The sequence below is a fragment of the Mauremys reevesii genome, linkage group 2 (assembly GCF_016161935.1).
Source record: "Mauremys reevesii isolate NIE-2019 linkage group 2, ASM1616193v1, whole genome shotgun sequence".
NCBI lineage: Eukaryota > Metazoa > Chordata > Testudines > Geoemydidae > Mauremys > Mauremys reevesii.
This window is the reverse complement of record NC_052624.1, coordinates 247,867,283-247,882,247: the sequence shown is the minus strand read 5'-3', so window position 1 is coordinate 247,882,247 and position 14,965 is coordinate 247,867,283. Positions and strand designations below refer to the sequence as shown.

Below are 14,965 nucleotides of genomic sequence, written 5' to 3'. Positions count from 1 at the left end.
CATGGTATGAGCAGTCAAGGTAACTCTTTGTAAACAGACTGGTATATAAATGCATTCTGTTGATTTGTTTTCAATCTTGAACTTAAAAGTTGATTTACTGAGTTTTTGCATACTGTATTTTTCTTCAAGTTTTGCAGGTCTTTGCCCCATTTTTCCATTAGGTTGTTTATTTCACTGAAGACTGTGCAAATATGTTGTCACTGATGAATGTGACAGATTTAATAAGTCAATTCATATTTCATAGAGTAGAAATACTGATTAGAGCGAATTATGAAGAAAGGTAGAAACACTCTTGTACAGAGTGACAAGTTGGTTTCAAAGTTAACATCTTATGCTATGTACCATAAATATGAGAAGAGACTAAAGAAATTAATGTAAAGGGAGAAGGGGGGGGGGGGAAGGGGAGAGGAGGAGGAGGGGGACACAAAAACCTTGTTTACCAATGATGAATAGTCTGAATTCAGAATATTTATATTTGCATCCCTTTTCTCCATGCATTGACTTCTCCAATCATTTAAAATACTGCCAAAACTGAATTCCCTCCCACCCTGGGGTGAAGTTAGTGTACAAGGTAGTAAGACAGACTGATATGGTCCAATTATAGCCTAACATCTAAAATGCTTAGCAAAATACTGGCTTCTCACTTGAAGATCCCAAAGTTGTCCTTTCTTTTCTATCCAATCTGGAGCTACCTCTGCATCTGAGTACTTTTATTTGTATCCAACCTGAAACAGGGGATAATGTACACAAATATGTATGCTTATGTTTCCCACTTCTCTCACATTTGTATTTCAGTTACTTGATATCCATGACATTATTAAACTATGTAAGCATAAACATTCCCACTGGCTCAACATGCTCAGGAATTTGGATAACTATACCCTTTAGAATTCAGACAAGTGACTGACCCTAAGATGATTCTAAGAGCTATAAAAAAAACAAGTTTGTATTATTAAATCGGATGAAACAAGACTGAGTGCTGGACTAGTTGTGTCAAACTGGTCATACACAATCTACACTATTTTCATATATTACTTCCTCGCTGCTCTTAAAGATACTATCTTTCTACAAGCAATTTAGTAATTGTTTAATAAATTATACAGTAGTATATAGTTGACAGGATAAAACTTACTAGCCAGTAACACTATAGCTGTATCCTAGACTAATCAGCCAATGGATATGCACTAGATTGATATGGAAAGTTATCTGCTTAGATTTGACCATGGAAATAAACATCCATAAATATTAAGCAGCTTAATGTGAACATATCTTAAACAAGAGAGTAAGTGGCAAAGAGATCTGTGGCACCTTATAGACTAACAAACGTATTGGAGCATGAGCTTTTGTGGGTGAATACCCACTTCATGGCTTGCATCCAACAAAGTGGGTATTTACCCATGAAAGCTCATGCTCCAATACGTTTGTTAGTCTATAAGGTGCCACAGAACTCCTTGCCGCTTTTACAGATCCAGACTAACTCTCTTATCAGAGGGGTAGCCGTGTAAGTGTTCTTTACAAGTATAGTATTAATAGTAGGGACTAAGATTTAAATATTCAGTTATATTAATATTTTATACTCTTCACATTTGGAAAGACTAATCTGTGTTGAGGAACTACAAGATCATATTTCAAATTTACAAGAAAAAATCAAGAGTTAATGATGAAACTGAGCTTTATATACCAGTTCTTAAAATGATTTCAGAGGTATTCACTGTGGGGAACATTTATATAGTCAATAATTGTGTGTTTTTACTATTATTAGATGGTTCACAGAAAACAGGCTGAATTCAAATGTCTTCCAATACTCAGTAAAGCATATAGTGTGCTATGACCAATACATAAACTGAGCACAGAGGCTTGTTATGTACTCATGTGCTGGAGTATTAACTCACTCTATTGGATCACATAGCAGTATCTACGTAATATCAAGCCAGTACAGTTCACTCTGGGATTCAATTACTTATTAAAACTATTTCTAGCAAAAAACAGAAGAAACTGGATACAGTTTTTTCCCATATCTGAAACAGGTACATTTCCTTAACCAAGTGTTTCAGCTTAAAAAAATAACTATTTTATATTTACATAATCATTAAAACTATGAATTTCAGCTGTAAGTATCTGTACCTTAAACTGACATTTAATATTACAGAAATGAAAGATATAAAGCAAAAGCAACAGAATATAAAACCAGAAGCCAATTAATGTAAAAGTTCAGACTGCGTGGCTGAAAAAAAGCAGAGAAAATTTTAAATCACAAGAATTTTAGAGGAACATACTTAACCCAGACCATTCATCATCAACATGGGGCTGACTGCGGTTTAAATCCCACTGAAAATCAGAAGTACCAGGCTGAGTAACTGGCTCATTGCTGGATCCTGTAAGAGAGCAGAAGAAATACACTTATGAAAACTTTGGAATATTTTTTAGCTTATAAACTTGGGTCTGTGGTGCTGAATTCTCTTATTTAAAAATAATAGGAAATAACAAGGTAAGGTAAGAAAGAGGGAGAATCCAGCAAACAAAATAAAACTTATGAGAGAATTCTGAGTGAGCAGGAATTCTGCTCTCTCCCCTCCTCCTGTGCATATTTTAATTCAGAAGAAGCAAGAATAATTATCAGGATTTCAAAACTCATTAGATTCACTATGACATTGCTTGCAATTTGAAGTTCTACATTCAGAAGGACCGACATAAAAGTCTTCTAGAGATTCTCTATACACAGCAGGCTGACCTGCTAGTCCAGCAGAAACATACTGGACTATGGTACCAAATTTAATCTCTCTTTTTCAAGCCAAGAGAGGGGAACAATGACGAGTGCACACAACATTCAGTCACAGTGATAAAGGACACCACAGACTGCCTCCAAAATGAAGCATATTCAGAGGGAAGAGTAGGAATTTAGAGATCCCAGTAAAAGAAAAAAAAATTAGAAATACTGAAACAAAAAGTCAAAATTAAGGGGTCACAGGCTATGGGGAAAGAGATAAACACTGACTATACAACATTCCACTGAACCTTATTTATTGTTGATTGTATATTGAGCGTACAACAATCAGATTCTTATGAAAATGGTAAAATTACTTGCCTGTAATTCTGCTTTTCAGAAGATGTCTTATAGCAGCGGTTCTCAAACTGGAGTCTGCAGAGGGTACTCCAGGGGATCCACAAGTCATGTCAAGGGCCACTGGCCCCGCTGATCAACTGCTCCCCCACCCTCCCAGTGCCTCCTGCACGCTGCTCAACAGCTGTTCCGCGGCGTGCAGCAGGCACTGGGAGAGAGGGGGAGGAGCGGAGACTGGGCACACTTGGGGAAAGGGGTGGAAAGAGGCGTGGGAAGAGGGGCAGGGGTGGAGCAGGGATGGGACCTGGGGCTGAGCAGGGGTTGAGCACCCCCAGGGAAAATTAGAAGCCAGCTGGGGGTCTGTGAAAAATTTTAGGTCAAAATGGGGGTCCTCAGGTTAGTAAAGTTTGAGAACCGCTGTCTTATAGGATTCTCACTCCTGGCTCTTAACTCTACTAGTTCTTAAGGTTTAAAGGTTTCACCATTGAGTGCAGTGTAGCAGGAGAGAGTAGGAGCAATCATCATCGCTGGCTATTATATGCAATACCCTGCTGAGTACAAATGCTGCTCTCCAAGTGTTTCAGTCAGCTGTCTTGATTGTGCAGGAGGCAAAGCTCCCAGGATAAACCAATACTGGTGGAGCACTGAAAGAATGCTAGCCAAGTTTTCCAGCACGCAGAAGACACAGTAGGTAGCAGTGAGAAATCTATTAATCCTTTTATTCATTCCCTTCCTTCATGGTCCACTAGGATAAAAGGATTGCCTGAACTTCTCTCAACATGTTTATAACCTTTGAAGCTACATCAAATCTCATGCTTCAGGGCTTCAGACAGTTGTCTGCAGAGGTTGGGAAGGAATTTTTTCCTGATGCACAGCTGGCTCGGTTTATTCTGCTCTGTTCCCCCCCCCCCATATTTCTCTAAAGCAGAGATTGGCCAAAATGGGGGATGTGACACTAGATTGGGGAGATTAGTGATTTGAGGTAGTACAGAAAATCTTGTTCCTTAGATGCCTGACTGATATGTCTTGCTCACACAATCAGGGTCAAATTGATTAATTTCTGACCCAAAATCTGGCAATTTCTCCCCAAGTGATATTGGCAGGGACCTGGAGTGGGATTATGACTTCCTCTACAGCATGGAACATTGACCACCTTCTAATCTCATGTAATTAATTTCCTACCATAGCTGGGACTTTAGTCTCTCCTATTTTCTGCCTGTGGCACACAACAGTTTAGTCTACTGAGAACTGATATGTTTTAGTCCAACTAAATTCATTGGGTTCAATATAGGAATATTTGTGGGAAATTTAATATCCTGTGATGTCAGACTATATCTAAAAGGTACTTTCTGGCATTAAATTCTATGAAATTAGATACTGGAGCACCTAACTCAGGTGTTGGAGTGCCAAGATACTGGGTGTAAAGAATATGGTGATGAAGCACTGAAGCACACACAACAGTGCCAGATAAGAGACACATCCAGGTGTAGACACACCAAAGTACAGCGGAACCTGGTTTATCTGATTTAATTGAGACCAGGGCTAGATTGGATAATCAAAAATTCAGATAATCCAGAGAATGGGAGAGTGCGAGGCTGCAGCACTGTCTAACGGACGTAGGAAAGATTGCCCACTTCTGGACATGTGCGCACTGGTTGTTCAGTTAATACAAAGAGCTGGATAATGGAGGTCAGATAATCTGTGGAACAGTGGAAAAGGCGGGGAGAAAGTGCCACAGGAAAGGCAGAAACACTAAAAAAAAGCAACAGCTGAGATGCATCACAGAACTTGCACGAGCACTCAATGCAACTGCTTCACAAAGAGTTTAGGTAAATATGCCAAGTTGACTGGAGGAATGGGTAAATAAATATGCAACAAAAGGAACGCAGAACTGGAATGAGACAAAAGTGCAGTCGATAACATGCCGCTTCTCCTTTGCTGACAGTGATCTTCTAGGACAGTGTTTCCCAATCTCGGCCCGTGTTGCTTCCAGCAGCTCCCACTGGCCTGGAACAGCAAACCACAGCCAGTGGGAGCCGCGATCGGCCGGACCAGCGGATGGGGCAGGTAAACAAACCGGCCCGGCCCACCAGGGGCTTTCCCTACACAAGCGGTGTCCCAAGTTTGGGAAACACTGTTCTAGGAGGTGATGCAGTGTTTAGAAAGCAGTATTTATTCTTGGCAGAGGTAGCATATAAGAGTTATTAGGTCTAGCTTGCAATCCTCTCTGCTACTGCAACTTTCTAGGGTAAAAATACTTTAACAGTTAAGGGATTTATTCCAGTCTCACACTAAGGAGTTAAGACATAGGATTTACAATCCTGCATATATGGTATCTTTAGGGAATTATGTTTATGCTCCTTCATCAGAAGTCTGAAATTTACATCTGCAGCAATGGCCAAGTGATCCTAAACATGGATTGCTTCTGATGAATGATGAGCAGAACAGGAAGGATCTGGAAAAAACACTGAGATGACAATCTCATATTTAGTCTAGCTTTTGGGTTTTTATTTATCATTTTTGGAGAATGAGGTATTTATTCTAAGTGCATAACACTTAAATGTATAATACATAAAAACCAATTGCATGCTTAAAGATGTGGCAAATTCTTTTTCTACAATTTAGGCTTAGACTACACTAGCAATTTATGTCAGTATAACTATGTTGCTTGGGGATGACGAAAATCCACACCCCCTGAGCAACATAGTAATACTGACCTAACTCCCAGTGTAGACAGTGCTATGTTGATGGGAGGGTTTTCTCCTGTTGACATAGTTACTGCCTCTTGGGGAGGTGGATTACCTATGCCGATGAGAGAAGCCCTCCAACTGGCATATGTAGTGTTTTCACTGAAGCACTACAGCAGCGCAACTGCATCCATACTGCTGCAGCCTTTTAAGTGTAGACAATGCCTCTGTCTTGCGAACCACAAACTATAACCATTTCTACAGAACGATTATTGCCCCCCGCAAAAAAGGTGTCTAATTTAAGTATAGTTGTAGAAAATGCTTTGAAAAGTTTAACATACCAGAAATTGCAGGATTTAGTCCTAAGGAAGTGAAAGAGGCAGAATTTGGTTCAGAGGCCTTGATCCTTCCATCTACATTCCAGGCAGCTGAAAAAAAAAAAAAAAAAGAGCTTGATAATTTCACACTTTATTTTGCCATATTGAAGGCATCGAAAAATCAGTTGTCTAAAGCTGCAGGAATATGGTCAAAAAAATTAGAAGACATTCCAACCGCAAGACAAAGTCTCATCCTAGTAAAATATTACTTGTGGCTTTAAGTTTACTCTTGCTTACTGAGTACTATAAGAAGACAAAGTGGGTGAGGTAACATTTTTTTAACTGGACCAGCTTCTGTTGGTGAAAGAAACAAGCTTTCAAGCTACACAGTGCTCTTCTTCAGGCCTGGGAGAGGTACTCAGGGCAGGTCTATGCTTAAAACGCTGCAGTGGCTCAGCTTCTCCCATCAGCGTAGTTAATCCACCTTCGCGAGACACCAGCAACATAGTTCTACTGATTTAAGTTTAGACATGGCTTCAGTGTCACAGGTTAATACAAGGTGGAAAAGATTGTTTAGCATGGCAACATATTCTAAGGCAGTGGTTCTTAACCAGGGGTCCAGGGTCCCTTAGGGAGCTGCAAGCAGGTTTCGGGGGGGATCCGCTAAGGATGGCAGGCATTAGAATTGCGCTAGAGCCCAGAACAGAAAGCCAAAGCCCTGCCACACAGGACTGCAGCCCAGGGTCCCGAGCATCGCCACCCAGGTCTGAAGCCAAAGCCTGAGCAACTTAGTTTTGCTGTGCTCCCTGTGGCATGGGGCCCCAGGTAATTGCCAGGCTGCTATCCCTTAATGCCAGTCCTGGCTTTTATATGCAGAAAAAGAGTTGTGGCACAGCTGAGCTGTGGAGGTTTTATAGCATGTTGGGAGGAGCCTCAGAAAGAAAATGGTTGAGAACTTCTGTTCTAAGGGACAATTCAAGGTGAAACGGCCCATTAACACCTCTGCAATCATAGAACAAAGGGAGGAGGGTTAGGGGTTACAGATTGTTGTAATTATCCAGTGTCTTTATTGAGACCATGTTTTTAATGTTTAGCAAAGTTACGAACTTAAGCTCCCTGGTCCATCTTTTGAAGGGCAGATATACACTTAAAATGCTGCATTAGCGCAGCTGTGTTGACGGGAGAAGCTCTCCCATCAACATAGTGCTCTCTACACAGGCGGTTAGGTCAGTATAACTCTGTCACTGATCCACCCCCAAGTGGCACAGTTGTACCAATATAAGTCTGTAGTATACACCTGGCCAAAGTTGTTGTGCAGGTTTCCTTTGAGGACAAGGACTGAGAGGTCAGATATGGAGCAATCATTTTGTGAAAAGGTGTTAGTCTACAGCAGGGGTAGGAAACCTGCGGCACGCAAGCTGATTTTCAGTGGCACTCACACTGCCTGGGTCCTGGCCACTGGTCCGGGGGGCTCTGCATTTTAATTTAATTTTAAATGAAGCTTCTTAAACATTTTAAAAACCTTATTTACTTTACATACAATAGTTTAATTATATATTATAGACTTATAGAAAGAGACTGTCTAAAAACGTTAAAACGTATTATTGGCACATGAAACCTTAAATTAGAGTGAATAAATGAAGACTCGGCACACCACTTCTGAAAGGTTGTCGACCCGCGGTCTACAGTAACAAGGCTTTTTTGTCTTATTTTTCTGTACAAGTTCATTTGAGAGCTTAGTGATTGTCTGGTTTCACCCACATAGTTGTTACTGGGGCATTTAATGCACTGGATGAGGTACACCACATGAGATAGGCATGTATAGGACCCAGAGATCTTGAAAGATGGTGTGTTGGGAGGTGTTAATCAGCATGGCAGTGGAAATATGTCTGCAGATTTTGCATCTGTTATGGCAGAGAGTCTGGTGCTGCTTTGAGTTGGTAGGTTCTGGTCTGTGGGGATTCTGATTATGGTAAGGCTGCAGGGATTGTTTGAACACCAGAAAGGGGGGCTTAGGAAAGATCTCTCTTTCACAAAGGTGGGTAAACTACAGTCCGTGGGCCACATCTGGACCATGGGACCGTCCTTCCCGGCCCCTGAGCTTCCGGCTGGGGAGGCTAGTCCCCAGCCTCAGCGCAACACGACGCCAGCGGTCTGGGTGGCGTGGCGGGTTCCGGCCTGGCTGCGCAGCTGCGAGCTCCTGCCACTCTGAGCAGCATGCTAAAGGGGCAGGGAGTGGGGTTAGATAAGGGGCAGGGAGTTCCGGGGGTCAATGGCGGTTGGATAGGCATGGGATTCTGGGGGGAGAGGGGGCTGTCAGGAGGCGGGGGTGTGGATGGGGTCAGGCTGTTTGGGGAGGCACAGCCTTCCCTACCCGGCCCGCCATACAGTTCCGCAACACCAATGTGGCCCTCGGGCCAAAATGTTTGCCCACCCCTGCTCTTTCAGGATGGGTCCTCGAGCATGGGTTGTAACTGTTTAACTATACCCTATATAGGTTCCAGTGTAGGGTAGTAGGTGACAGAGGCATGGGGTGTTTCAGTATTGAAGCATTATCTCACAGTCAATGCTGAGGCCCTAAACTTGCACCTCGCTCCATCAGCTTGCAATATCCAGCCAATTTTGAGAGGCTTGCTCCCCCATGCCTTCCAAATTCAGACTTTTCTAAAAAGTAAAAAATGCTTTTGCCATGGAGTTGCTCATTGGTGCTGAATTGCCTACAGTTTATTTTTTAGAAAAAAAAAGTCTTCAATATTTACCTCAAATATAAGCCTCAAAAAATCCCAGTAAAGACCAATGTTTAATAAACATTAGTAAACAAATGTTTACTTAAATAAAATTGGAATTTCTTTGTGATCAAGTTGAAAATGCCTTGGATTCGGAATTCTTTAGCCACCACTTAAAAAAAAACGAATTACTAAAAAACAAAAAATATATCCACAAGGCTCTCAACCAACCATTTCTACATTTTTACACTACAGATTTTTAGTAGTGCTTTGGGGGAGGGCAGGCAGTTTTCTAGGTACCTGTAGGGAAAAAACATTTCCCCATAATTAACCTGGCAAATTTAATGTGTTACAAATATAAAATATAGCAGTTCAAAGCAGCTGAACTGGATTGTTTTCCTAAACACCAGGACTCAATCAATTTATCAATATTAACCAAGGAAATAACTTTATACTAAACAGCAACAAGATTACAAAATGACAATTATGTTTTTAAGAATCCCAACATTGTTTTACCTTTACTAAAAGGTGCAAGAATGCTTGCATGAAGCAATACTTACCAATGCTAGGAAACAAAGTACGCTCTCCCCAGGACCTGCTCACAAGGGATACACTCCAATCTTTTCCATTTCCACTAGCATCTCCAGTGTCCTGACCCCAAGCACATGTCTCAGTTTTCCTCTTCCCTGCTGTAGTTGATGGAACAGATGTCCATTTCTCCTCACCTGCACTGATCTCTGAGGAGATTTTTACAGACTTCTCATTCCAATTTCCTCCATTTACAGTAGGACTTTCATTCAACCCTGAAGAAACTTAAAAAATAAAAACATGTTAAAAAAAGTAACGGGATGAAGAGTTAAAAATATTACTTGAATATAAAGAAATCAAGTTCATTATTGAATTTTGGTCATTAGCAACTAAATATTATATACCAGAATCATATGCAGTTGCAAGACAGTTTTAACACAAACTATGAATTGTTACAATAAATCTCTTAGCCTCCAAAATAGGTGAACTTGTTAAGGCTGAAATGTCTAAAGTTAGATCTACAGTAACACTCATGTTTCAAATGTTAACACTTCTATCATCTGTGTCCCTCACCTCTGCCTGTAGGCTCCATTCCTGTGAAGATACTGAAATGTTTTAACACTCTGCCTTCCTCCTGCAATGTTAGAGAACAGGATTCTATTCCCCCCCCGCCCCCTTCTTTCCTTCCCTCTCTTCATGCCTAGAGGGCCTCCACTATATCCTTTTTTGCTCCACATCCTTCTTTTGCTTCACCTTCTTCCTAGTGGGGGTGGCTAAACACTGCTCTCTCCAAAGTCCGTCAATATTATTCTTTCAGTCAGATTTTGGGGGACAAGAGACAGCAGTGCATAGTGTTCCTTACAGGCCCAGGTGTAGAACTCTGATCCCAATATGGTAGTGTGTTGTGGTATTTACATATTGCCATATGCAAACATGGCACTTTACAACAAAGTATGCTAAACAAATGAGAATCCTGGGTATTAAGAGTTTAGATTCTAGCAAGGTTAGTTGCACCGGCCCAATTCTGGAGTACTTGAATACTCCTGCATGCTCAAAAGAATAAAACGAGTAAAGCAGAAACATCCTAACCTGTATGTACATAACTGAAAAGGAACTGTATTCTGGATGAACTGCTGACAGCAGAAAAAGTAACTTTTACAACAATGCTGCAACACTGTTTGGGATCAAGAGAACCCTGAAAAAGGAATGCAAGAGGAGGGAGTATTGATGTCAGGAACCACTGCAGGAGCCAGGAGGGACATAATAGAAGAGAGCCAAAATGGGACATCAAGGCGGCTTCTCTACATGGTAATGGAAGAGGGGCAGCTACTCTGTCTCTCTTGGTCCTCTGGTTCTGATGACTAGTGCCCCTTCACTCTCATAGCTGGGAGAAATAGAAAGCAACATCAGAAGGCTGTGCCGCACTGTGCTCTTCTCTCCCTTAAAGGGCTGCTACTTCCTGCCCACTGTTACTTCTCCCTCATGCATTAAAAAGGGAACCTCTAGCTCTGTCAAGAGCTGTCTCTCTTCCACCAGGGAAGCAGCACTTGAGAGAGCTGTGGGAAGCCCCTTCTGGTAGTTCAGAACTAGGATGGGATGAAGGAAGGTTTCCATTTTATTCAGGAAGTAAGCCTAGTGAAAAAATCCCATCTGAATAGTCAGGAGCTTTCCAAATTGAAAAGGGCATATAAGTATTGGTCTTATTAAATCTGAAAACGTAGAGATAAATATTCCATGTTCTGCCCCTTAAACTTAGAAGCAGCAAAGAATCCTGTGGCACCTTATAGACTAACAGATGTTTTGCAGCATGAGCTTCACTCTCTTCTCTAATATTCAGCAGCATGCAAGAAGTGTGTATCACTCATGCTCATCTGCAAAACAACTCCCTTAAACTTAGTTTTCTTCCCTGTCTAGTACAGCATAAAAATATCCACAGCTTTTTGGGATATCCTAGCCCTGAAGATGACCACAGTCACTACTGTAACAGGCTGTCCTCCTGGAAAGCTATGAGTGCCAAGAAGGTGGACAGTAGTACAAGAACCTGAATAAAATATATGCATTAATCTCTTTATCACACATCTTTTTCTCTAGCAGTGCTGCACATCAACAGTAGTTTGCTTGTGAAGCAAAGCTCTGAAGGATTGACAGCAAAAGAACTGCTTTCTGCTGGATGTCATTTCTTATAATGCAACATAATGTTGATCTACCAAACTACATGGACTAGATTTGGTCACAGCTACATCCACCAGCTAGCTTAACAGTCTCCTGTAAATGTAGTCAGATATACTACAGACTTAAATAGTTACCATCTGCATTTGACAAGGGCCAGAGTTAAACAGTTTCCCAAATGTTCCTGGATCAGCTTCTCTTACAAGAAAGACTAACTATAAGCCTCAACACTCAAAACATAAGTTTTTATAATTTGAGCCCAATTTTCAGAGAGTTGGGCTAAAATTATAGTAATTCCGTGCACCAACAGGTATTTGCATGTGCAAAATCTACATATGCCCACTACTGTGGTATTTAGGTGTCAAATGACCTATTTGTGCCCAAACTGCATATCAGATTCCTTAGATTCAGGACCTGTGTGTTTAACTCAAAGCAAATATGTTGAGGCATATATTTTATTTATTTATTTATTTATTTACTTTAGGCAACTTAACTCATTAACTTGAGAAAGTGAATACTTAAGGCTAGACTGGACAGTCCCCAAATGTTGTTCCAAGACCCAAATGTTTGTGGTTTACTCAGCAGTCATTTCTATACCAGGTATAAACAGCATAAAAATTCTAGGTACAGTACAGCAGTATTATTAGAGTAACTAGGGGGTAAAGAGTCTGTACAGCCAATGTACTGTTATTGAGAAATAACTGTACAATGACTGTGCAAGTCAGACACCCACAACTGAAGAGCAAGCAATTGCATAACTGAGAAAAAAGTTCTAAATCATGGACTGCACAGCATCCTGCACTCTGACAAGGTGGAATTCTAGTTCTGCATAGGAAACTATTACTCAGATTAACAAGTTAGCATGCACACTAGTCATAAATCCTTTTACCTTGCTGAACTGTTGAATCTCCCTTTGCAGATTTAGAGCTGCTAACTTGAACATTCAGAATTGTATCACCTGATTAAAGAGAAAGTCTTTACAAACCATTGTATATCCCATTACATGCATCTATAGTAAGTATTCATTACCAAAGGCCAAATTATACTTCAGAGGATCAGCTCTTTAACAATCATTAACAGGCAAAAAATATTTACATCCTAAACTAAAGGAGAAATTTGCAAATACAGCAATTTTTTAGACGCTATATTAAAACCAAAAATATGGGCATTTAATCTCAAAGGCTATTTGATTTATATACAGTTTAGATATCTCAGAATTTAAATCAAGGAACCCTAATCAACTTTTAATTCTGTTTAAGAAAGTTAATTTGAAAGAAGCCCAGCTATTTTTCCAGTGCTCATGAGCCGTATGCCCAGACCAGGTGGAAGAGGTCATTTCATTGCAAACACCTCTGTTAGCCTCTTCCAGACATTATTACAAAAGGAAACCACTGTTTCTACCTCTTACCCAACCCAGGCAGTGCTGCAGATGCAGCTGAACTCCTTTCAGATTAACCTGGTGCAAGGTGACATCCGAGAACTGATCGTGCACTACACACTGCCATGGTCCCTGCTCAGATTAATGACTATTGTAATCTATGTCCATAAAGATCGCAATACAGTTACAGTCAACACATTTCTTGAAGTTGCTGGGTTGCCTGACTTCCTACATGCCTCCAATGACAAAGGGAAAACTGACATGGTACTTGAGGGCAATGACAGTGCATTCAGTCAGGATGGAAACAAGCTCTGATCAAAGAAGAAACCAGGATCTGAGGCATCAACAATGCAAGGAGTCGAAGTCAGAATGTGAATGTAATGTAGTAAAGCACCAGAGAAGAGCTAGGCTCAAGCTTTCTGCTGCTATGTCAGAACACTTGATGTGATTAAACACTTTGTTTAATGAGGCACTCAGGTGCATCAACAGGTACCAGACTGTCTAGAGGAAATCTGGTATCTAGTAGGCCAACAAAACGGTGTCTTTCCGCTCTTCTTGTGGGGCTGGGGAAACTGATAAGCTGTGGTACCATCAGTTACGCAAACAATGCCCAGACAAAGAAGAACTGGTATGGTGGTGGAAAGGGGGAAAAACACTTAGTTTGTGTTTCAGTTTAATAGAAAACAAACTGACCACAAAAAGGAGGGAAGGGTGAGAAGAGGCTTAATAAAAAAAACATTGGGATCTGCCAAAAAAATCAGGAATGATCTGTGAAACAAGGAAAATCTTCCCCAACACAGTCAGAAAAGAACACAGATAGTGGTGGGAAGGGGCCAGACTAGGTACCTGATTGAGGGATGCTTCTATAGGTTCCAAGAGGCACAAGGCTTTACAGTTCTCACCTGCTTCAGCTGAAAACATGGACTCAATAATTGGAATCTTAGTGGGACAGGTATCTTCTGTTAAATGCTGTTCTTTTAGCTTTTCCTCCAACCTTGATTCCTTAAATCCACACAAAGTATTACAACGTCCAGTTCCAATATCCTTTACATGGATATATCCCCTTCCTATTATAATGCATTTAAAGGGAACACTGCTTATTTTTCAAGTATTCTTTCTTTCTACAACATCATACCTTTATTTTTTCTGGGACCAACTGGAAAAGATGGTGTAGGTATTAGTTGTTCAGTGGTTACTGTAACTGCATTTTCCATCCCAGGGAGATTTGGTTCTATTGGACCAGCGTCAGTCAGTACCTTGTCACGCTTACGCTGCTGCCTTTTCTCACGGTTACTGATTTTAGTTTCCCAAGCTCCTAAAATATCCCCATAAATAAAAATGGCATTAAATGAGTAATACAATGGTAAAAGAATAATACAATTAAAATTTAACTAGGAACCAAGTTTAATTTAAGAATTAGCAAGAAGATAGACTGAAACCAATAGATAAAGTTGAGAACAAGGGTAAGTAACTGAACTTTACATGTAAGAGTTTAAATGGCATGCTTGAAAAGCCAGTATGTCCTTTTTCCGGATGTGAGAAGAATAGTATTTTGTTTTTACAACCACTCAATCCGTATGAGACACAACACTTCAGGAAGAATAAGATGTAGGATGATTACCTTTGATGAACAATATTAGTATTTTTCAACCCTTATAATCCAACATTCACAGATCAAAACTGCCAACACCCCAGTTCTGAAGCTACCACCTTAACTTTTCTGTTCCAGAAAGCCTGGATTTTCAGATATTCAGCATGCAAATAGTCTTAATCTAAGAACATTTCACCAGGTAGTAACCACTACATGACCACATATCCGATTTAAGATTATGACATCAGCTAATTAATTTTGTTATATGTTTAAGCAAGTAAATCTTAGATAGCACGTAGGCTAAAAAGTCTCACTGCATTGCCTTATCAATGCTGTTCTTAGTACCTTCATCTGCTTCTTTTCCATCGAGACGTGACAGGTCCTGAACCGTTTTAGCATCTCCCTTTGATTTCTTCTTATTCTTTTTTGACTAAAATTAAAAAAGCAATAATTCAGTCTTATGTTATTAAAGAGACTAAATGTTTCTATTACAGGTATTAAGAAAATA

General features: G+C 40.4%; 1 protein-coding gene across 2 annotated transcripts in view; it reads right to left on the bottom strand.

The window, feature by feature from the left end:
- The window catches only part of MTDH (metadherin), a 52,384-nt gene that overhangs the window by 16,229 nt on the left and 21,190 nt on the right, over positions 1-14,965 (bottom strand). Inside the window, exons 3-8 of one of the 2 annotated variants that reach the window (XM_039524365.1) lie at positions 14,803-14,887; positions 14,002-14,181; positions 12,378-12,446; positions 9,352-9,603; positions 6,090-6,176; positions 2,277-2,375 (exon numbers count right to left, since the gene is read on the bottom strand). In XM_039524365.1, the coding sequence (XP_039380299.1) occupies positions 2,277-2,375; positions 6,090-6,176; positions 9,352-9,603; positions 12,378-12,446; positions 14,002-14,181; positions 14,803-14,887 (772 nt within the window). The remainder of the gene's footprint in view (positions 1-2,276; positions 2,376-6,089; positions 6,177-9,351; positions 9,604-12,377; positions 12,447-14,001; positions 14,182-14,802; positions 14,888-14,965) is intronic. The other variant, XM_039524366.1, reaches the window with a different exon arrangement.